This window comes from Cebus imitator, unplaced genomic scaffold (genome assembly GCF_001604975.1).
Source record: "Cebus imitator isolate Cc_AM_T3 unplaced genomic scaffold, Cebus_imitator-1.0 Scaffold30, whole genome shotgun sequence".
In the NCBI taxonomy this organism is placed as follows: Eukaryota; Metazoa; Chordata; class Mammalia; order Primates; family Cebidae; genus Cebus; species Cebus imitator.
In genome coordinates, this window is record NW_016107345.1 from 4,918,914 (window position 1) to 4,943,489 (window position 24,576).

General features: G+C 35.7%; 1 protein-coding gene across 2 annotated transcripts in view; it reads right to left on the reverse strand.

Moving 5' to 3' along the window:
- Window positions 1–24,576, reverse strand: part of SLC9A9 (solute carrier family 9 member A9) — a 590,634-nt gene that overhangs the window by 399,089 nt on the left and 166,969 nt on the right. For both annotated transcript variants that reach the window (XM_017523772.2, XM_037736839.1), the window contains exon 5: window positions 22,206–22,321. In XM_017523772.2, the coding sequence (XP_017379261.1) occupies window positions 22,206–22,321 (116 nt within the window). The remainder of the gene's footprint in view (window positions 1–22,205; window positions 22,322–24,576) is intronic.

The window sequence follows — 24,576 nt, forward strand, 5'->3', positions numbered from 1 at the left end:
CTACATATTGATTCAAGCACAGCCATTGCTTTGATGGGTAAAATAAGGACATTATTGATTTTAAAGCTGACTGCAAGTTAGCAAAAGTCAGTCCGTTGTTTTTTTTTTTTTTTTTCCCCCAGGTAGATGTTAGTGTTTAGTATCTAGCAAAAACACGGTCTAGACATCTAAGGAAACAGAAGTCCTGGGTTCCATACCTATGTTTCACTGACTTGCTGTGAAACCTTGAAATAATCTTAAAATTTGCTGCACCTCATTTATTTCACCTGAGAAATAGGTCTTCTCTACCCAAGAACACAATGTGAACATAACTGAAATACTGTATGCAGAAGCTCTTTGAGTTCTTAGAAAGTCACACAATATAGATCAAAGCTGTTATTTTTATTTCTGAGTAAATTTGCTCAATAATAGAATTTAGGTTTATATGATGGTGTTTTACAGACACAGGTTTATGTAGAGGGTTTTAAACTGATACTATATCATTGTGCTTAACACTGAATTGTAAAGACACAGAAAATACGGCCAAGTACTGCTAAATGACACTGTGTGCAGGTTTGAAACACAGATTGCATAATAAAAATGGCTGGTATGTCTGTGGTGTCTAGAAGCAGCTGGCTTCAGTGGGAGGTACTCTGGTCTAATATCCTCTGACTCCCTCTGAGGTGTAATTTCTCCCGCCTTGGAATTCAATAAAAACATATGAATACCTCTCACTGCTTCTGTTCTCTCACAGCAATACCAACACAATCTTTCTCTAACAAATATTAGATGCTAAAAGTAGAGTCATCCAACTTTCTTTGTAGATTACAGAGCAAATAATTCAGAAACATGAACTTTATACTCTATGTGAGCATTTTTAAAATTTGCAATATGGCATAAAACCATCTTGATCTCTTCCTATGCTGTTTAGCAGATATTAAATGAATGTTGTCTTTGTTCTCTAAGCCAGCCCTGGTACTGAAGAAACTGCTTTGTCAATTACATCTTAAATATTTTTTTGTCTGTGAATAGAAAATTACTCAGTTTCTTCTTGAATTCTTGTGTAGAATATTGATAACAACAGTGATGAGAAGCCACAAATATAATATAGTCTAAAACTCTGAAATGCAGAGGCAGAGAGGGCCAGAAGGTGAAAAAGAACAATATACATGATTTTAAAAAGATGTGATCCAAACAAAAGAAATAAATGAAGAACACAATTAAATTTTGAAATACAACAGTGATTAGAGAGCATGATCAGAGAAACTAAAGGAAAACAAACCTGAAAAATAAAAACTTTCTGATTGTGCCAATGTGAGTAATCATTTCTCCTGTGTTAAAAAAAAAATAAATATTTAAATCTGGAGTTCCACGATGAATGAAAAAAAATGAGAGACAGCCCAATTAAGTCACCCTTACTGAAGAGGCTTTTCTCCAAAAATAACAGTTCTGCTTTTAATTATAGGTTCTTAGGTCTGTTAATCAGCCATCTTCCTCAAGGCTAAGCTTGGTGCAAATAGCAGAGAAGGATTCAGCAAAATGCCCTGTTTAATTAAAATGAATTTAATTAAAAATATTTTTATACACATGACCAATCACCATTATTTATGCAGATGTTCCCTCATACTTCTTGGAAAAGGCATTTCTCCCCCACACCTTTAAAAAACATGCTGTGCTTCTACAAGAACTACTGTGAAATGAAAAGCTCTATGACTCGTAGTTAATACCTATTTTTATCAAAACAGCAGTGCAGCTCACACATCACCCGTGCAGCCGTAACCATAGTAACTCTAAATAGAAAGAGGCTTCAGATTATCAACACGATCAAAGGTAAGACAGTTCATGTGCCTCTGGAATAGTTACACTGCAACAAACTTTAAAGGATAAAGGTGGCTTTTATTGCTGCTACTTAAATGTTAAATGAAAATAATGACTTGCAAGCACAGTGTGTAGAAATGCCTTTCATTTTGGAAGACTCGTGTTTCCTCCGAGTGTTAATAATTGAAAAGACGAAAACTCAATGCTATACATTTCTCCAGTGCTTCTACCTGATTATGCCGAGGAGACAGTAATCATCATTTTGCCAAGTTGGATAATTCACACAGGGAAAACCCCGCCCTCAGGAGCCCTGCAGGATGAGAAGCTGGACGAGAAGGCATATTCTGTGTCCACTCACTCAGTGAGAGGATGACTATGGTTAATGACGACTGTCGACACACATTACCTGGGATCAGGTATAGGTGGTCACTTAGGGTATAGACTGGGAGTCAAATCACACAAAAAATGAACATTTAATTAGAAAAGGAGTAGAACTGATTTGAAATATTGGTGAAATACCAACCCAAATACAAATCTGTATTTGACTTTATAATTTATGGTTGAAGTAGGATGGAGTAGGGAAGGATGAGAGGGCAGGGCATTAACAGTTAGCAAGACCATACTTATTAATTATATTGATAATTAATAATATTAACAATATTGAATATTCTATCAGAGGAACTATCATCTAGATAATCCCAAACAGAGACTAGTAGAAAAGTCTTTCTGACAGCATTTTCTAATGTTTGATATGACTAGGGGGCTAGCATCTGGAAATAGGAAGAAAATACTCTAAATCTTAAATATTTAACTATATAGTAGCTATTACAAAAAGTAGAAATTCCAAGTAAGAATAAATATAATTTTATTAATTTTTTTCTTTTTAATCTCTTTACATTTGAGATTTACTATGGAAGTGGATGGACAAGTAATGAAAACATAAGAAAACAAATTCTTCCATTATGGCCAGTTAGGAAGAAGACGGATATCTGGAAATTTTACGTTTAGTAATAAATAAGAATGCTATGATAGCGTTATCTAAAAAGCCAATAAAGTGCCTGAGAATTCACTGTTAATAAAAATTTATTTTAAAACACTTAGCAATTTACAAATAATTTTCTATACAGCACTTCATTTGATCTGACAAAAATTCTTTGAAGAAATAGAAGATACTTTCTGTTTTGTTTTGTTTTGATAGTTTCTATTTTAAGGATGTGGAAAGTGAGGTTCCAAGAAGTTAAAGCACTAAACTGTGATGCTCCATTCACCATGACACTAATCTTGCCTTAATGAACAGACACTTTCAATATCCAGGGTGCCCTGACCACTGATCCCAAACTCAATTTAAGGAAACTTTTCTATCCCTATTAGGTGCTTATTTAATTTTTAGTGGAAGATTCCTCTTGGGATTAGTTTATGAGACATCCCTAACTGTGATCCTTTTATGCAGGCAGTTTCCCAGGGCCTCTCTTAGATGGTTTCACTCACAAACACAGGAGCAGAGCCAGTGTCCTGCTTCATGCTTGCCCTTGAAACCAGTGCGCCCCAGAATTAGAGCGACACCTAGCCGTGATTTTAGGTAGTACATGCTAGGAAAGCTCATTTGGGCAAGGGAGATGGACAAGAGATATCACGGCTGGTGGCAACTCAAGAGGATGCTACTCCCAGAGGTAGAAGCCTCAAAGGTTTTTTAACAACACTTTCTACTGGGAACTAGGACTCCTGCAGTTCACATTCTCTGAGGAGGAACTATGTGATAATAAAGATTCTAATTATAATAAAGTGTAAGATGTGCACCCTTGAAATTACATACAGGCTCTACCAGTGCAATAACTGATACCTATTGATAATAAAGATTCTAATTATAATAAAATGTAAGATGTGCACCCTTGAAATTACATACAGGTTCTACTAGTACAAAAACTGATACTTATTTCGGTCCAAAAGCAACAGTACTGAGCCTCCTTCATCTCAATAATTCATGCCATTTACTAAGAAAAGCGAATATTTCATTCAGTTTTTATATTCGTCAGGGCTGTGGACCAGTGCTACTAGTATCCATGGGACACTAGTTAGAAACGGCATGTTGGACTTGACCCTGGATCTATGGAATCAGAATTTCAGGAGGTAGAACCCCATAATTTGTACTTTCAGACTCTCCAAGTGAGTTTTGTGTTCACTCACATTGGAGAACCTACTAACACAGAGCAAGAAGTAGTCTTAAAAATCATCTAATTCCTCTAGGAATATATTAGGCAAATAAGGCCTAGAAAGTTTAAGTGGTCACCTTGAGTTTTCCCTGCACATCAGTCATATGCCCTGTGCATAGTAACAGGGATTGAATTAGACCTGAGGTCTCCTAATTCCCAATAATAAAAATAGCAAAGTGCTATGACACTTGTCAAGTACAGGCTGGTTGGGCAAAACATTAGCTAAACAGCGACTTTGACTTTGTATCTATATTCCTCCTGGCTTCTAATTTCAATAAATGAATTATCATCCATGCATTTAATTTAGGCACCAGACAGGATAATGCCACAGTAAATTTTCTAAATTTAATTAACAGGAGCCAGTAGTAGTCTCCTTATGAAAGCCAACAATGAGGGCTCAGGGCTTCATCAAGAATTGGGATTCTTAGCACACTTTAGCTGCTGGAGCAAGCCGAGATGTGTGACTTACATGTAATATGAGAAGTCATTGATTTTTATTTTTTTTTCACTTCATGGCAGACACAGTATCATATTGAGTTTGAAGACTTTCCTTTAAGATTTTCTCATTACACTTCAGAGTGATTTACTAATATGATATAAAAATGATTGGTCGATTTTCTCACTTTTATGAAATTTTGAAGTGAAGTATACCGATGTCTTTCCACATAAATGCATAAATATGATCATAATATGCAAACCCTTTGTTTAGTTGTTTTTTTAAATAGTCTTCTTTCTTTACTTTTTTGGTGTGTCTCTCTTTTTTCCACCTCTTCCTCTCTTAAACTCGTATCTCCTCTCTCCCCAAGGAACCCAATTTTACAATGTAGTACATCGGTCCTCAATATTTTGGCACCGCGGACAGGTTTCCTGCGGGTGCTGGGGAGGAAGGCGAGGTGGTGATGGTTTCAGAATGAAACTGTTCCACCTCAGATCATCAGGCATTAGATTCTCACAAGGCATGCACAACCTAGCTCCCTCACGTGCACAGTTCACTATAGGGTTCAGTCTTCTATGACAATCTAATGCTGCTGCTGATCTGACAGCAGATAAAGCCCAGGTGGTAATGCTCGCTGGCCTGCCACTTACCTCCTGCCTTGCAGCTTGGTTCCTGTCTGGGGCCCAGGGGGCTGGGGACCCCTGACCTAGTACATATCCTACCAATTTCTCTTTATACTAAAATTCTCATTATAACGATTACACACACACTTGTAACAATGTCAAAATAGATGTTTAAACTGAGGAACAAAGCAAAAATCCATCTTATGTAGTGAGATGTATAATCTTAAAAGCACATGTCTGAAAACCAGTTACATGACTCCATTGAACCTCTGCCATTTATGAATGTGAAAGATCCTAGGCTAGAGGTTAAGATTTGTGAAGGGAGTTCTTTTACTATTCCTGAGTTGTAAATCTCCACTCCCACATGGGGTGGGCTGGGGTTGTTTGCACCTCTCAAGCCTGTGAAAAGAAACTTCCCCCTAGAACGTCAGACAGCTTAAGATGACACACATGGAGTTTGGAGACACAGTGGGATGCTGTTTGATTCTTGCCTTGTATTATTACATGGGATTGCACATGTTCATTACTGAGTTGAGTCTGTGATTGCAACTCACAAACAAAATATTTCTTTCCAGCAAGTGGGAAAGGAGTAGTCCCACACAATACTTTTAAGGGTAGAGTAGGAGAAAAAAAAAAAACAGTTTCTGTGGCTATACCTCACAAGTCCCACTTTTCAGTATAAAAGTTACACACACACACACACACACACACACACACACACACACACAGGGTCAATTATCTACATATAGATTCATAAGGGTGACCTCTGCATTTAAAAATGCGAATCATGTTTTACATACATTTTTGCATTTTACTTTACATAGTCAACAATGCCTGCTGGAAAACTCTCAAGTCAACTGAAAGAGTACTGATTATTTTTTTAAATAGATACACAATTTTGTGTAGATGTCCTACAATCTTTCCTCTTAAAAATGATGCAGTACACATCCCTGTTCATAGATCCTTAAGCACCCGTGGTTTTACTTGTGTGAGATAGCCTCCTAGGAGTCAGATTGCTTGGTCAAAAGGGGCTATATATTTTAAGGTATAATAGCTGTTGCCAAATTGCTTTCCAGAAGTCTGTTAATGATTTAAATGTTCTCTAGAAATGTGTAAAAGTCTACTCTTCCCTGCATCCTTGCCAGCAATGACTGTTAGTTGGTACTATAATTGTTGCCAAACTGCTCGGAATAAAATGATACACTGTTGCTTTATTTTATATTTCCATGACTTCTTGGGAGTTGGAATAAGTTTTTACATTTGAGGCACAACTGGATTTGTGTGTCTATGAATTGCCTCTTCATAGTCTTTGTCAGTGTTTCTGTTACTTCTTTCCAGGTTGTCATTTTAAAGTATTCTTTGTGTATTAGAAATAGTAATATTCTGTCCTCTGTATTTAAATAATTTTTCCCCAGTGTGTTGCTATCTATTGACTGTTTATGATGTTTTTTCCACTTAAATGTATTTTCTTTTTGTATATTCAAATATGTCTATGCTTTACTTATGGATTCTGGTTTTCCATTCTTTATTGAGTCTCTATAACTATAATGTGTAGATATAGATTTACAGGTTTTCTTGCAGTAGTTTTTAAAAATTTCATTATTTACATTTTAATTCTTGTAAATATATTTTTATAAATGGTTATATGTGTTCAATTTTATCATCTAAATTGATAGCCCGTGAATTGTGCTAGTACCATCTGTTAAATAAACAATCATTTCCCTGTTAAATTGAAATACCACCTCTGTCAAATTCTTACTTTTTACTGAAATCTGCATCTGGATCATCTATTATTTTTTTCTGGTCTTGCTATTCTGAGGACAATACCACACTGATTTGATTATAATGGCATTGTAGTATGTTCTTATATCTGGTTAGGCAGATTATCTCATGCTTTTATTCCACTTTATAAGCTTTAAGATAATTTTATCCAGTTTCAATGTTTACAGTGGTAACTTTTCATTTAAATTACATTAATTTTTTTTTTTTTCTTTTTGAGATGGAGTCTTGCTCTATTGCCAGGCTAGATAGAGAGCAGTGGTGCAATCTGGATTCAATGCAACCTCCGATTCCCTTGTTCAAGTGATTCTCCTGCCTCAGCCTCCAGAGTAGATGGGATTACAGGCATGTGCCACCACATCTAGCAATTTTTTTTTTTTTTTTTTTTTGTATTTTTAGTAGAGATGGGGTTTCACCATGTTGGCCAGGTCTCTAACTTCTGACCTCAAGTGATCTGCCTGCCTTGGCCTTCCGAAGTGCTGGGATTACAAGTTTGAGCCATCTTGCCCAGCGTAGGTTAAGTTTTTATATGAATTTGGAGGAAAGTAGACTTTTCATGAAAGCTTTCTTTTCATCACCAAGATGGTGAACTATAATAGCACTGGCTACTGCCTTCCTCTACAAAGTCAATGGTGAAGAAAGTATATAGATATGTTACTGGATGGAAAGTCTTGAAAAGAAAAAAATAAAAATAATAAAAGAAAGTATATAGAGAAAAGCGGAGTTGAAACTAACATAACGACAAAAGCCATGAGAAATCCCCAGGGAAAAGAGGTACCGTTTTGGATTGGTGTGTGCAGGAAAGAGGTGAGGGAGACGGGAAGAGTGCTGCAAATCCGGCAATGGGGAGCTACATACAGCAGTGAAAAAAAATAAAAGAGAGAGAGAAAGAAAAAAATCAGGAAACAAAAAAAAAACCTGTTTAAGCTCTGCCATTTGGCTCAGTGATATTTCCATGGAGTAATCACTGCTTAACTCCTTGCCACACAAAGCACACACAATTGGCTAAACACTGGGGCAGGAGTTCACAGGGCTTATGTCCGGATCAGTGCAAAAGATCTTTTGGGGTAAGGAGTTGATAAGAACAGGTAGAGACTGAGCAACGTTAGGCATCCTCTTTCCCTACAAATCCTGGGCTAATGGATTATCAATGTTGTTTCTCCCCCTAAACCCCAACCTGAGAAGTTGGCTAGGGCAGGGTTTCTCAACCTTGGCACTACTGATATTTTAGACCAAACAATTATCTGCTGTTGGGGGCTGTCCAGTGTATTTTCAAAGTCTAGTAGCATCCCTGTCCCCTACCCGTCCAATGCCAGTAGTGCATTCCCTCAGTGGTAACTAGCAAAAAATGTCTTCACAGTTAATATTTTCTGAGGCTTAAAGTCACTACACTGGGTTAGTGGGATGATAACTGTAGTTTTGAGGCCCTTCTCCAACACATATTGCCAATTCAATAGTTGATACTCCTAAAGGAACATGAGCAAACAGTGAAAAATAACTAGACACCTGAAGGTTATAACAACTTAGAGAAAAATCAACAAAAAACAGAAGTATTAGAATAAATATATAAAACATTTTAAATAAGTATATTAAACACACAAAGAGACAGAAGAAAATAAAAATAAATAAGAAGAAATGTCAGGTATGAAAAACATAGCAGTTGGAAAAAAGATCCTAATAGATGGAATATATAGGATAATGGATACAATTGAAGAAATGAGTTAGATAAATAGGAAACCTGATTGAGGAACTCTTTCAGCAGGAAGCAAGAAAGATTGAAGAGATAAAAGTACATTTTTAAAATGTTAAGAGACATGAGAGATAAAAATAGAGGTGTAACATATAGATAATAAAAGTACCAGATATGATTAAAATAAAATGAAGAGAAATAAATATTTGAAGGAATAAAAAAAGAAAATAATGTTGAATCTATACTTTTTTATCTAAACAAACTGCTCTTGAATGTTAGGGCATAATGAAAAATTTTCAGGCATACAAGGCTTTGGAAAGATTGTCACACTTAAACTAACATTTAAAATATTTTTAAATGATGTATTCACATAGAATGAGAAATTTAGAAACTGCTGGAAGGTCTATGAAAAGTAACAGGGACTATATATAGTTTGCTACATTTTTCATTGTTTAAAAAGGACTCCATGAAAAAAATCTAGGAAGAAGAAAAAGAGAAAGTATGTCCATAATTAAATCTTCCCATCCTAGAACATGTTGTGACTTCATTTGTTCATATTTTGTTTTATATTTTATATTCCTTAAAATTTTATACCTTTATTCTTTGTTAAAATTAGTCCCAAATAGTTGTAAGTTTTACAGATACTGAATTTTATTTTTAGAAACTTGCTGCTAAATTTTAAAAATGCTATTGGATTTTGTATATTTATCTTACACTTGAGCACCTCACAAAATTTTGTTTTTAATTCTAATAGTTTTTTTTTTTTTTTTTTTAATAGTAACATCAACAAAAATGGCAGCTTTATTTCCTAGTTTCTACTTTTACGGAAAGTTTTATTTCTTTTCATTTTTTTACTGCATTTGCTAGAACTTCCATGCCATTATCTTCAATTTTTCCCTTTACATATTCTCTGCTTTAGGACACTGACCACATGAACTACATAAATAGGTGCCCATGCCTTCTAGCTTCTAATTGAGTTTGGCCAATGAGGAGCCCCAGAGGAGATTAGAGGAGGGTAGAAGAAAAGACTTCGGTATTTATTCCCTGACATTTTCCCCTGAAATACTACCTTGAACTAAAAGTGTCCCTGAACAGAAGCTTATTCTTCTCCACCGGGTGACGTATTCCACAAACTTTCTCCCACTGAGTTCTAGTGACCACTCTCTCCTCTTATTGCTTTGAACCTAAGAGTGATGGCTGTTTGGCCACTCCCAAGTTCCAGACATCCACTATTATTTGTAACTCTCCTACAAATAAACTTTGCAACAAGTCCTCTATAAATAAAACCTCTGTCAATTATCCAATTTCAAGTGTTCATTTAGGATAATATTTGGTATTCGATTTTGGGAAATACTTTGAATTATATTTAAATAGTTTTTTCTTTTTTACTAGTAATGCTGCTGCATATTATTAAGTGTCTTTTCCTCACTGATATGATTATATATTTTATTCTCTTATAATGTATTGATGTAATAGATTATGTGAATGGGTTTCATGATATTGTACCACTGTCACTTTCATGGTATATTTTGCCTAACATTATTATTTTTGTGATGGATTAATTTATCTGACAAGTATTTACTGATTGTCTCCTCTGAGACAGCTTATAGTTATATGCACTGGGAATACATTAGTGAACAAAATTTCTGACCATGTGCAACTAACATTGCTGAGTTCTTTTTGTAAGGTCTTTCATAAGGTTGTTCAAATTACTTTCTGATTATTTCAGGAACTTATTCCCTGGGTGTGTGCTCTGTTTATTCTGACCAGGCTTCCTCTCTCAGGCTGCTGAAAAGTCTTGACATGTTTTTATCTTTCTTTGTTGGCTTTTTGGAGTTTAAGACTGTTTGTTGGACAGAAGATAGCAGTCCTGTGAGTGGCACAAGATAGGCCAGTGATGGAGAAGCAGAGGAGCTACCCTTCAGGCACCAGGAGGAGACAGCTCCCTTACCCAGTAAGCAAGGAATCAATTCATTCATGCAGGCTAATGTCAACTACTATCACCTTCCTATCACCAAGGCCCACAGATTTCTACAACCCAAACATCTTTTCAGGATTCATAGCTTTCCAGTCTCCACCTAAAGACTTCTTTGAAACTGGTACCTAGAGGCTCATGCTACTCATGGTAAAGAAAGCTCAGTATCTGTTATTTCTGTAGGGTTTGCACAAAGCTCAAGGCTTCACCAGCACTTGATTGCATATAGGAACCAACAGCTCTTTGCCTTAGGAAAATCAGATAAATTACAGTAATAAAGTGCAAGAAAGCCAAGTTAAGGTCACCACTTTTCCAGAATCCACTGCTGACCTTCATGAATTTTTAAGAGTGATTGTAATGTTAAGTTTTGAAATGACTGTCTTAGGGCCAAGTCACTAACCTCTAAACCTTAGTTTGCTCCTTTATAAAATAAGGGTGGTAAATTAAAAGAAGCATCTCTTTCCACAAAAGTATCCTACACTTTTAATGTTTTAAATCATTCTATTTTATATCTCAATACATTGTGCATACATTGTCTGGATCAATGAAAACAGCTATAAAAGTTTGTATAAGTTTGGAAATTTTAACTAAACTATATATTTTATAATATTTAAAATTATATTAGTTTGCCATTTTTGTTCTTAGTGACTTTAAATAATGCAAATTTATTACATTTCTGTATATTAGAAGTCCAACACATGTCTTAGTTATGTCAAACTAAGATTTCAGCGGAGCTGCACAAGAGGATAATCAGTTTCTTTGTCCTTTCCAACTTCCAGAGGCCACCCACATTCCTGGGCTCATAGCTCCCTTCCTCAATTTTCACAGTCAGCAATATTATATCTCTATGCACCTTTCTTTCATAGTCACATCTTCCTCTGACTGCAGCAGGAAAAGTTCCACAACTTTTAGAGACCCATGTGATTAAACTGGACCCATTCAGATAATCCAGGGTAATCTCCACATTTCAAGGTCCTTAATTTAATCACTCTTGTAAATCCCTTTTTGCTATTTAAGGTAATATATTCACAGATTCTGAAGATTAAGGTATGGGCATCTTTGGAGGGCCATTATTTTGCTTACCACTAAATTAATATTAATATTTCAGGCATGATGATGGAATTGTGGTTTTGTTTAAAACTGTATGTTTAAAATGTAAATTTATTTATGGCCACATTATTTGGCCAAGGATCTAGACAAGATCTTTACATTCCATTTAGGTGATACAAGTAGCAGATCAAAAGAATAAGAATATAGGACATTTTTGCCACAAGAATAATTCTAGCTAATAATTTCGAAGAAGTGATAGAAAATAATCCCATTTTGTTGATTCTAATGAAGCTAATAGGTTCAAAGAATCAGCATCAATGGATGAAACCATTGTACGAAAGTTTTATAGGGAAATTTATTAGGAGGAATCAGGCTGTCACCACCTGAACCCATTGGTCACATTTAGCATCGGTAAAAGTCAGCACCGAGACGTTTAGTCTGACTAAAAGTCATTGTGTGGCTTCTAATATGATGTAACACAATCGCCCAAGCATCACCTATTTAATATTCTTGCATAAACTGATGAATTTGAATCTAAATAATCAGGACTCTCAAAAGCAAACTTTCACTTACAGAAATATGAGGATACAGGAACAATTAAATGATATCATGGGAAGGAGACAAATCCAGAATGTGGTACATCTTTTATAACTGACCCAATTTTCTAAATAACAGCATTTTTTAAAAAGGTAGGAGGGAGCACTGCTGTAGATTAAAGGAGAATGCAAAGATGAGACAACTAAATATTATTTATGAAACCTGTTTGGGTTATCAAAGGCAAAGGGCAAAAATAAGGAAAATTTTCGTATGGATTGGTTATTAGATGACACCAATGGATTATGGAACATTTTTCAGGTTGTATAATGGCTTCACAACACATAAGAATCATGTCCTTAATTAATCTTAGACATGCATACCAAAATACATTTTTCAGGTTGGATAATGGCTTCATGACACATAAGAACCACGCCCTTAATTAACCTTAGAGATGCATACCAAAATGACAGTGTCTGAGATTTGCTTTTAAAAATTATGGCCTTTTATCTATAAGGCTAGACATCAAAATATACTTGTGTTTCATTCAAAGCAAAATTACCACATTACACATACCACACTCCCAACTTTAAATGAGCAACTCAGAAATGAATATAGTTGGTCATGGGAGAACTAACCAGGTAGGAAGAATCACGGAAATCCATTATTATGAAAACAAGCAAAAATGTACACATTTCACTGTATTATACTGATGCTAAAATAGCAGCCCCTACTTAGTGCAGATTAAACATAATGTCAACATAATAAAAATAAGACATATTATCTTATTTAATCCTTATCAAGAACCTTTAAAATAAATCTTATATTCCCATTTTATATTTGGAGTAACTGAGGCTCAAATGAGTCAGATAAAATGAAGATTTAAACATGACTGTTCCACACCATGAAGTGTTCTTCATCAATAGTCAATGACTGCTCTATTTATTCGATAAGTATTTACTATGTACTGTGCAAAACTCAATGGGCCTTTTATATTGTGAAGCATCTGTGATGATCTAGTCATTAAATATTATCTAGTGTTGATGATAATACAGATAAAGAAATAGATCCTATTAAGCACTTGTATATTTTGCCTTGTTTGGTGAGAGAAGTAAACTAATAATTTACATCAAATAGATTTTTTAAATCTAAACTTCATGAAAAAAACTTAGACTGTATTTTCCAATTGGATATGCAGGTTGTCTCCATTTACTCATTTTAGATAATTATTTACTTTTGATATTGAGTCTACCCAATTTAGGAATATTAAATGTGTCAACATACTTTGTAGTCAGGCTAACATAATATAAATGTCAATTTTCTTGAAACTGTGATAAGTTATATAAGACAAAACAGTAATGGGCATTCCAAAAACAATGCTGAGATTGTCAGGCTTTAAAAACTTATTTATATTATAACAAAAAGAGTACAATTGACATGTTTGGACAGGAGTTTATTTAATCCGCTGTCCCCAAGTCAAAAGCTACAGTATTCATGGTTTAAGTGGCACATATATGATACTTGAATCATATAGATATTTACTCTCTTATTTCTGAAGCTTGGGTGTAAAGTATTTTATAGGTTATTATGTATTGGAGCAGAAAAATGAGACTGGGAGGAGAGATTTCAGAAAGAAAATCTCAGACATATTAGTTCAATATCATAAAAATAAATTGCCTATATTTTACCAAATGGCATAATCTATGCAGTGCATTGTATCTGTACTTAACACTACATCTGTACTTACTACTCAACTTTAAATTATTACAGTATTTCTATTAAGGATAATGGTTTTGGTTTCCAACAGTTTCATTTTTATATGTATTTGCAGGAGTGCTGTCCAATAAAATATAATGCGAGCCACATATGTAATTTTAAATATTCTAATAGTCACCTTAAAAAAGTTAAAAAAATAAGGAAATTAGATTTATAGAATATTTTAACTCATTCTTAAGTGAATTCTATCCTTTCAACATGTAATTAATACTGTATAAAATTATTAATGAGATGTGTCATTTTTTTCAAATGATGTCTTGGAAATCTAGGGTGTGTTTATACTTGCATCTCATATCAATTTGGACTGGTCACATTTCTAGGGTTCAGTAGCCACATGAATCTTGTGTCATATCAGACACAGCAACTCTGGAATATGCCCTATCTAATGTTACCTACATCAAGACACCCTGGATTAATTCTCTAGGGGAAAAATTGGACAAGTCTCTGAATTAAGAATTATTTTCTTATTTTGAATACTGGATTAATACTTCTGGAGTTCAAAATAGTACAGCTGTATTTGAGTCTCAATGCAGCTGCATCATGTAAAATGAAGACACTCTAATCCAAATAGGAAACAGGGAAATTGATGGCGTGAGAAAACACAGAGAACACACGTACTTAAATGAGTGGCTTCCTGAAGACCTTGGAGGAAATGTCAGTTCTGTAAATATCAGGATGAGTTTCTGGCATCTTCTGGGTGATTATTTAATACTTGATGCAATGTGCTGAGTTCTTCCTTTTCCTAAAGGAAGCTACTATTTTGAACATCTTCCAACTTAGAAAAATCACATGATTATAACTGCTTCTTGCAAGTCTACAAATCATAGCTTGGCATGCTCTGGAAAATGTTCAGCCACTGACAACCAGGTAAGTAGGAGAAAGAAATATTTGCTGTACAGTGGGACAAGAAGGAAGGCACATATCTTTGCTTTAGTTAAATATACCTTCTCTGGTGGACAGAAACTGATATTGTCACTCAGCTATGTGCTGGAAGTCCAGCTCTATGTTAGAAATGCAGCTATGTGCTGGAAGTCAACCCTCATCTTTGGAGACCGTCCCTCCAGGGGCCATAAGACACCTCATCTTCTAGGGTGACCTAGAATACTCAACTGCTTCACATTTCATAATTGAAAAGAGATCCCCTTTCCCATGACACACTTTACCCTAGTAGTTTCTTCCTCAAGCTATATTAATTCACTGATTTAACAGGTATTTATTAAGAATCTGCTGTTCTAGATATCAGAACTGTAAGATTTAAAAGATAGGAAAAAATCCAGAAAAATGGAAAAAAACATCTTCCCCACAGGAGACAAAGAAATAAGTAAATAAATAAACAGATCAATAGTGATTAGTGATTAGAGATGGGAAGAAAGTAAGGCACAGACAGGGGATAGAAAGCTCTGTGATTGGGGTGTTTTGGGGAGGGGTGCAATATCTGATAGGGTGAGCAAGAAAGGCTCTCACTAGGCGATGGTTGAGTATAGACCTGAAGAAGATGGGGAGGTAGCAACAAGTGCAAATACCCCAAAGCAGTCACAAAACTGGTATGATCAAGGTACACGGATATGCTGGCATCTCCACGTGTCTTTACACACCTTAAATACCTCCCTCTTTATCTCACCTACCCAATATAAAAGTATATTTCCGACTTACTAATCAAAATTGTCTTGGATAGTCAAATTTACCAAATGGGAACCCAAGACAACAATGAAAGAGACAAGAGGATAGCGTGAAGCTAGGCAGCTCCTTGACAAGCTTTGGTCAATTGCAAAATGAGAGCTGTTAAACAAATCATCTATTTCCAGTTGTTGGGGTTTTTGCTCTCTTTAGTTTTGTTTATCTTTTCTCTCCCATTCCTCATCCTCCTAGTCTCTGTTTTTTGCACATACCAGAAGAGCTGGCTCACTGATTGAGCCCTCTGTGTATTTCTGTCTGTCCCTGCTGACCTTTCCATCATCAGCAAGATCTTCATCAGTAAGAAAAGGAGGAAATAAAATGAATCAAATTATAGTCAAATAATCCCAAATGGAGCTAAATCAAAAATTGGCTGAGAGTCTGAAACGTGCAGGAAGAATTTAAGACTAAATGTGTATCCATAAAAAATGAATATAAAAGAAATAACACCTAGCTAATATTTAGCTAGGGCTAAATGGGAAAGAATTAATTTTAAAAGGCCAAGAAATATCAGACCTTGAGAGCACAGGTTCCCTCTCATGAATTAATGAGTCACAATAATTTAGGCAATAAATGAATAATTGTGGGTTAAGATTAACTAGGTGTTTTAAGGTTGCTGAAGATCTTAAATTGCACCAATTTAGCAGAGAGTGGGTTCAGCATGTTTTAATATAACATTAGTTCCCAGTAAAAATGGAGAATTTAAGGGTTCCTATTCATGTGTGGGTTTCTACCTTATGAGATCATCTTTAGCATTTGTTGATTTGAGGTTGGAACCTCAGAATATAAGGTTAGCAGTCTTTGGATTGACTTTTATTTTCTCCAAAATAAAAGCATGTTTTAAATAAAAACCAGTCTTATAAGAATAAAAATCATGGAATGTTAGATCTGGAAGGGTATTAGACCTTTAGTTAAAATTTTTTATTTTGCAGATGAAGAGTCAGTTTTGTCTGTTAAAGAAAAAAAACAGTTGGAAGTAATGAGAAACAATATCTTCTATTTCCAAGAATGTATATCTAGAGAGGGTAAGTGGCTGCCCAAAGTTGCACAGCTGGTCCATGCCAAACTTGGAAAGTGGACTTGGGCCTCAGGATGCTCTTTATGGTTATGAGCCAATATTGTATTTTTAAAAATTCAGTCAGCTCAGTTGTTTTACACAATGGAAATAAATAACCATATTACCAAGTTGGATCCCTCCCTCCCTTCCTCCTATTCTTCTTTCCTTCTGCCTTCCCTCCGCCCTCTCCCTCGTCCTTTCTCTTCTCTTTCTTTTCTTTTCTTATCTTTTCTTTCTTTAGAAAAGGTCTTGCTATATTTTCCAGGCTGATCTAGAACTCCTGGCCTCAAGCAATCCTCCTGCCTTGGCCTCCCAGAGTGTTGGGATTACAGTCATAAGCCACTGTGCCAAGCCTGGATGTTTCATTTTTCCATTTTAATTGGTTTTCCTGTGCTATCTAAACATAACTTCAGGGGCATTACCTGCCACGGAAGGAGAGAGGCTTGACTACAACTTAATTGTGTTTAGAGCTAGCTGAGTCACTCAGTAGAAGGCAACAAACTCAGCCTTCAGTGTTGGGACCAGGGAATGTTAGTTGCAGTGCTTTTGAACTTGCAGATTTGTGCAAAGGTGATACAAAATGAGACCTGACCCTGAAAGGTAGAATATCTACGTATGACAGAAGAGAACATTCTTAACTAGCTAGATAGGCTGAAAATATATTGTCTTGAGTCCATGCTTCCAGTAGCTGCCAAGAGACTTCTGCATTTCCCTTGGGCTATATGAGGGTGAAATATTCTGGCAATGACATAGTGCCAAGGCGATTTCTAACCCTGAGGCTAGAGCATTCTATCCCTGTATACCACTGTGCAGCTCTGATCTTCAATTTACACCATGGGTTCTAAACCTAAGACACTTTCATTTCACGTTCTTTCATCATATAGTAACTTCCCCCACCCCTCATTCCATAAGCAAAATAAAACATGACAAATCAGGAAAACTGTTTGTAACTTATATTACAGATAAAAGATTAATATTCCTAACATATTAAGGGCATCTAAACCTTGAAATGTCTAATGACTCTACTGGAAAAGAATGCCTTACAAGTAGAAAATATATAATATATACATATATACATAATAGAAAAAAAATTTTTTCCAAAAATTTCATGTCTCCCAAACATATGAATCTTACTCATAATAAAACACAAAAATACAAACATACAATCCTGCTCATAATAGAAATACTCACAATAAAAAGTATGAAGTCATGCTACAGGGATATATAAACCCTCGCCTTTCATATAGATAACCCTCCCCCACCAAGTTTTGACAAGACTGTGAAGAACAGGTATTGTCATACCTTGCTGGTACGTATGCAAAATGGTACAAATTTTATGGTGAGGAGTTTGGCATCTAGGGAAATTAAAATTGCATTTACCATGATCTCTTTCCAGAAGTTTCTCCCAAAGAAACACTGTCAAAATGTGAAAAGCTATTAATTTCAATGCCATGCATAATTGCAGAAGAAAGAACCCAAATTTTCATCAATAGAAGACTGACTGAATAAACTATGGGGTACTCTTCAACTACTGAAGAGAATTAGAAAGATTATTATCTATTTTGAGACAGGGCCTTTCTCTGTCACCCATGCTGGAGTGCAGTGACATGACCATAGCTCACTGCAGGCTCAACCTTCTGGGCTCAAGTGATTCTCCCTGCTCAGCCTCCCAAGTAGCTATACCTGGAATTACTGGTGTGCTCCACCACACAAGGGTATTTTTTTTATTTTTTATTTTGGAGAGACAGGGTTTCCCTATGTTGTCTAGGCTGGTCTTGGCCCCCCATAGGGCTGGGGTTATAGGCATGGGCCACTGGTCCCAGGTGAGAAAGATTCTTAAATGTTGCTATAAAGAGATCTTCAAAATATTGTTAACTAAATAAAAGTGAGGTGAAGAACCATGTGCACCATAGCAAATAGCAGAATGTGTGCATGTTTATTTGCTTAAATTTAAAAATGGAAGAGTAAGCCAAAAACCAATCAAAATCATTGGAAATTTAGGGTAAAGGAGACAGGGAGGGAAGCTAGATTTCTCTTATTTTGTTCTGTGGTTTTCTTTTTAGAGTCCTATAAATAATCTAATTTTAAAACAAAAATCAAGATCAAAATAAAACAAGTGAACATTATTATATGTTGACTTGTGGCTTAAACACACAGATAAATTATTTCAAGTGATTTTAAAAAGGGAGTCCTTTTTAACCATACATCACTAGCAGGACATATCCAAAGGTTAAAAATAACCACAATAAAATCTTAAGCAGTTTTAGTTATTCCATTTTTAGTAACAGTATATATAATGCTTTTGAGAATATGTTTTAAGCAAGTAAGAAAGTACATTAATGTGTAGGAAGAAGAAGAGTAGGCAGAAGAAAATAAAAATGTAAATAAAAATTCAAGGCAGTTAAGTTCCTATAGTACTAAATTTTAACTGAAAATCTTACGAATTTGTGATATAATTTCTCCTTTTAATAAAAGGTCTAAAAACAATTACCAATCCAGCAGCAATGAAATCTCTTAGTGCCCAGATTATGGTCTTCAGCTAAATTTCCCTCTTAGAAAGAGCCAACGTTTTCTGGAGAAATGGGTAATTCCTAGTTAGGGTGCAGGAAATATACAAGGTAAGGTTGAAACATCTAGTCTTACCCAAAAGCATGAAACCTATCAAAAACTGTTGGGGTTATAATAAAAGGATACAGGATAAACTTGAAGAGGCTCTCACTTATAAAAAAATGGAATATTGAGATCATGAAAAGAATATAATGACAACAGCAGACTGAAACATATCATCTATGTAAAAATCCATGTGCTCATAATGATACATTTTAAAAAGCTCATCTCATTGGTCACATGTGCAGAATGTTCCACAACACATTCCTTTGAAAATTAGTAAATAAAGAGAAAAAAATGGATTATTTGCCCTGCTTTTGTTGTTTAAATTATACCATTGGGTACTGAAATAATTGAACTTGGAAAACTACTTCATTAAGGAGAGTACCACCAGCTAATAAATGCAAAAGGTAGGATTAGATTAGCATACCACTAGTTTTGTAACCCCTAATAAATATAGCTTAAGCAAAAACCATCAATGGATATTAAAGCTATTGGGTAAAATGGGAAACTCTAAAATGTAAAGCTTCGTAAACTTTAATGTGCATATGAATCTCTTGAGGATACTGTTAAATTCTAGCATCTGGTGCATCAGGTCTGTGGTCAAGCCTGATATTTTACATTTATAAAAGTCACTATGTGGTGCCAATCGTGCTGGCCTGTGAGGTGATCCTCCCATCTCAGCCTACCTGGAACTACTGGTATGCACCACCACACCAGGCTACTATTTTATTTTATCTTTTGGAGAGATAGGGTTGCCCTATGTTGTTCAGGCTGGTCTTGAGCTCCTGGGCTCAAGTGATACTCCCACGTTGGCCTCCCATAGCGTTGGGATTACAAGCGTGAGTCACTGCTCCTAGCTAAGAAAGATTTTTACATGTTCCTAAGAAAGAGAAGAGCAGGCCGGGCGAGGTGGCTCACGCCTGTAATCCCAGCACTTTGGGAGGCCGAGGCGGGTGGATCACAAGGTCAAGAGATCAAGACCATCCTGGTCAACATGGTGAAACCCCGTCTCTACTAAAAATACAAAAAATCAGCTGGGCCTGGTGGCGCGTGCCTGTAGTCCCAGCTACTCTGGAGGCTGAGGCAGGAGAATTGCCTGAACCCAGGAGGCGGAGGTTGCGGAGAGCCGAGATCGCGCCATTGCACTCCAGCCTGGGTAACATGAGTGAAACTCCGTCTCAAAAAAAAAAAAAAAAAAAGAAAGAGAAGAGCAGCCCAGCATTCAATAGTTGGTCTGATACTGTTAGCTAGGCCTTGGCATTCTCCTGCTGAACAAAAACAACTTCGCAGAATGACATCAGGCAAGGTTATTCTGTGACCATGATGGACCCAGACAAAAAGAGTATTACTATGTAATTATGTCTAAACACAAATAATGAACATTGTCCAAACCACAAAACTGACCAAACATCCCCCTATCCTGGCTATTGTGAATCACCACTGCTTCTTCACCAATTGTAGCTTTAGGCTCAATCAAGTCTTTCCTCCTTCTGAATAAGACTTAACTAAGATGCCCAGTCTTGCAGTTATTCCCACTTCCTAACAGCATCGAATCCAGACCAAAGCCCTGATACCTTAAACCCTCACTAAAATAACCAAACATAAACCCAGGTCCTATAATAAGTCCTTTCTAATACCCACTGAGATGTAACATGGTTCCCTATGTCATCCACTTTCATTGCAACAAGTAATAAAACCATCTTGTTCAACTACAGGTGTGTTCTGGTAGTCTTTGCTGGAATAGCAATCCAATAATGTGATGGATCAGGCTGACAACTGAGTCACCAATCACTATTTGCCTCCTGAGGTGATGGAATAGAAGGCTCACAGCACCAACTTTAAAGTAATCATGTCAAAAAGTTGAACCTGAATCTGATTAAACCTCTGGATCTAACCATCAGTTTATAAGAAATACAGGACACTGAGGAATATTTTAAGGAGCTATATTCAATTCAACCACAAGACAAATTATCTCTTTTTTAAAACAAATAAATGACAAGAAAATAAAAAATAAAAGGGAACTTCTAGATAAAAAGAGGCTCAACAATCATATCAATCCATTGTAATATGCAGCCCTTGTTTGGATCTTGATTTGTACAAACTGCTATAAAAATAATGACAATAAGACAATTAGGGATATTAAAACAATGACCAGATTTTGGACATTATTAAAGAATGGTTATTAATATTTTTAGATCTTACAATGGCAATTCTCATTTTTCAAAACATTTACAAAGAAAATAATATGATGGCTAGGATTTGCTCTAACATAATCCAGTCATGATGAAAGAGAGAGTGTGGGAGGGGTATAACAAGATGATTGCCCGTATTTGATAATTGCTGAAGGGCGTATGCCAATACTTTTTACTATCTCCCTATGTTTGATGTGCTTGAAAAGTACCATAGTAAATAATGTTTTAAAATATCTTTAAGCCATTAATTTAATACAACAATCTCAAAAGAAGAGAAGCTAACATTGACTGGAGAAAAATTCAGGATGATAACTCAAAATGGCTACATGTTCTAGAGCAGGGGTGTCTAATCTTCTGGCTTCCCTACACTACATTGGAAGAAAAGAATTTTCCTGGGCCACACATAAAATACACTAACACTAACATTATCTGATGAGCAAATAAAAAGATCTGTGCATAAATCTCATTATGTTTTACGAGAGTTTATGAATTTGTGTTGGCCAGCATTCAGAGCCATCCTGGGCCACATGCAGCCCATGGGCTGCTGGTTGGAAAAGCTTATTCTAGAGAAATAAACTATAATGATGTTAAAGATCTCTCCTACTACTAAAATTACTTTTTAACCAATTTTTTAGCACTATTAAAATATTCCCCTTTTCTTTTGTAATTACTAACAGCTATGTCAACTGAAGGTGAAGAGGAATATAAATTATTATGTGGACTCAGGTGATGGTCTTGGGAGCAACATGCAATTTAAATGTTTGATTCTTAAAAGAAGAAAATACATTATTTGAGCAATTACCTGGATCTGTAGCAGACATCAGTGAACCAAAAAATAAACAGTCAGTGAAATGAAAGTCTCCATTTTTCAACTGGCCAGCATGTATCATAGCCTTCACAAAACCATACATAATTAACCTGTTAAAGAGAAAAACATGACCTTCAAACATCAGATGAACTCCGTGTAAACCCATGCTATCATAAGCCACATGCTAATGTTTTACCTGAATGAGTATCATGCACAAATTGCCACCACCCTGCCAACTGATAGCCATGCTAGCTCTCTGTACACAGGAATCTCTTGGCTATGAAAGACAATTTTTACTAAATATCGCAATTCATTCACCTTGTAAAAGGTAACAGAACAGTTTATAGTATATTCCAATGAAAACAAGATAAATCTCAAAGATATAAAAAATAATCTGTCAAATGTGGCAGAGCAAATCATATCCAAAAACACAGCAGCTGTACTGACATCTGTAAATGGATTGCTTTTCAGTTTTCCTTGTTTTGCCTGCTGGGGGTGTCTGAAAAGTGTTCAAATTTTAAGTTCATCACTGTGATAAGAAGGATATTGGTCAATCACAGGGCACTCAGTCAACCAGTCACATTATAGTGGATGAGTCTCTGCTGCTACTGATATCAGGACACTTTCATGCTGAGTAAAGAATCACTGTTAGGTTAGAGCATGCATAACTCCAGCTCACTGTTTAAAATGAATACTGAAATAGCTGCACTGTGACCTTTCAAGGAAAGATTCTATAACCTTATTATCCTCACACCATGGCATGCAAATTGTCTGTTTTGGTCATCATTTGCCATCCTATAGTTTTAAACTGGTATTTAATTATTTAACGGACTGATTTTGTTAAGATCCTAGTAGAGGAAATAGAGAGGTGGGTGAACTGGATGGCAGTGTAGCTTAAGAACTGTCAGTCTTTAGAAAGTGTAGACCAACAAACCATTAGATGGATGCTTAAACACTCACATGAACTTAAAGTTAGTTCTAAGGTTTGGGCATAGCTAAAAAGGCTCAAAATCAGATATTAAAAATTATAATGGCAATAGGAATGCAGATATTTCAAATTATGTTAAGAAAAGTATCACTGAGAGCATACTTCACACCTACCTGCATTTAAATCCAGGCTCTACTACCTACTATCTACATGATTTTAAGGTATTACTAAAACTTTCTGAACGTAAATATCCATGAGGTGGGGATAACAATAATAGCCTACAGAACTGCTTTAAGGATTAACTAAGATAATACATATTTGGTGTCTGGCACATAGCAAATTCTCAATGAAGTTATTGAGGTTATTAATAATGATCAAAATAGTAGGTAAAATTTACTTACCATTTTTACTTCTACACATGCTTTAACTCATTAAATCCCCAAATCACTGGTACTATTTTTTGTATTTTTTAGCAAGAAAACTGAATATAGTGTGATTAACTAATTTGCTTAAGGTGACACAGCTATTAAGTTGTGAAGCCCAGATTTGAATTGGAAAGTTCTGGTTCCAAAGCTTGGGCTTTTAATCATCACATAGTTGCCTAGATCAACAGTTGTATATTTTACATGGTATATTATCTCATGTAATATACCCTCAACCACCCTATGATGTAGTTCCTCTAGGTAGTTGAAAGGACAGCAATAAAGTATCCCTAAGAACTTAGAAATAACTCTACCCTCTGAATTGAACTATTAAGCCAATCCATAATGGTTTAGTGCACAGGGGCCTAATGTTCCTTTGCAAATCATGGATTCTAGAAGGGAGGTGCTGAATCTTAACAGGCTGAAGGTATTAAATATCTGAGAAAGACTATCAGCGGGACACAACATGGGAGCTGGGAAAAGGCAAGTCTAAGAGGCCTCATTCATAACAGCTCATCCATACTTATCTGGAGGACCGCACATTGCTGGTTACCGGGTGCACAGTCTCTTGACAAGTGTAGGGTAGCTTCATTCAGCTTAGTTATTCATTCAACAGATACTTCTTTTTTTCAATGTTTATCTTTCTTTTTTTTTAATTACACTTTAAGTTCTGGGATACATGTGCAGAACGTGCAGGTTTGTTACATAGGTATACATGGTTTGTTACATAGGTATATGTACATACACTGCTGGTTACTGGGTGCACAGTCTCTTGACAAGTGTAGGGTATCTTTATTCAGCTTATTCATTCAACAGATACTTCTTTTTTTCAATGTTTATCTTTCTTTCTTTTTAATTACACTTTAAGTTCTGGGATACATGTGCAGAATGTGCAGGTTTGTTACATAGGTATACATATGCCATGGTCGTTTGCTGCACCCATCAACCCGTCATCTACATTAGGTATTTCTCCTAATACTACCCCTTCCCTGGTCCACCACCTCCAACAGTCCCC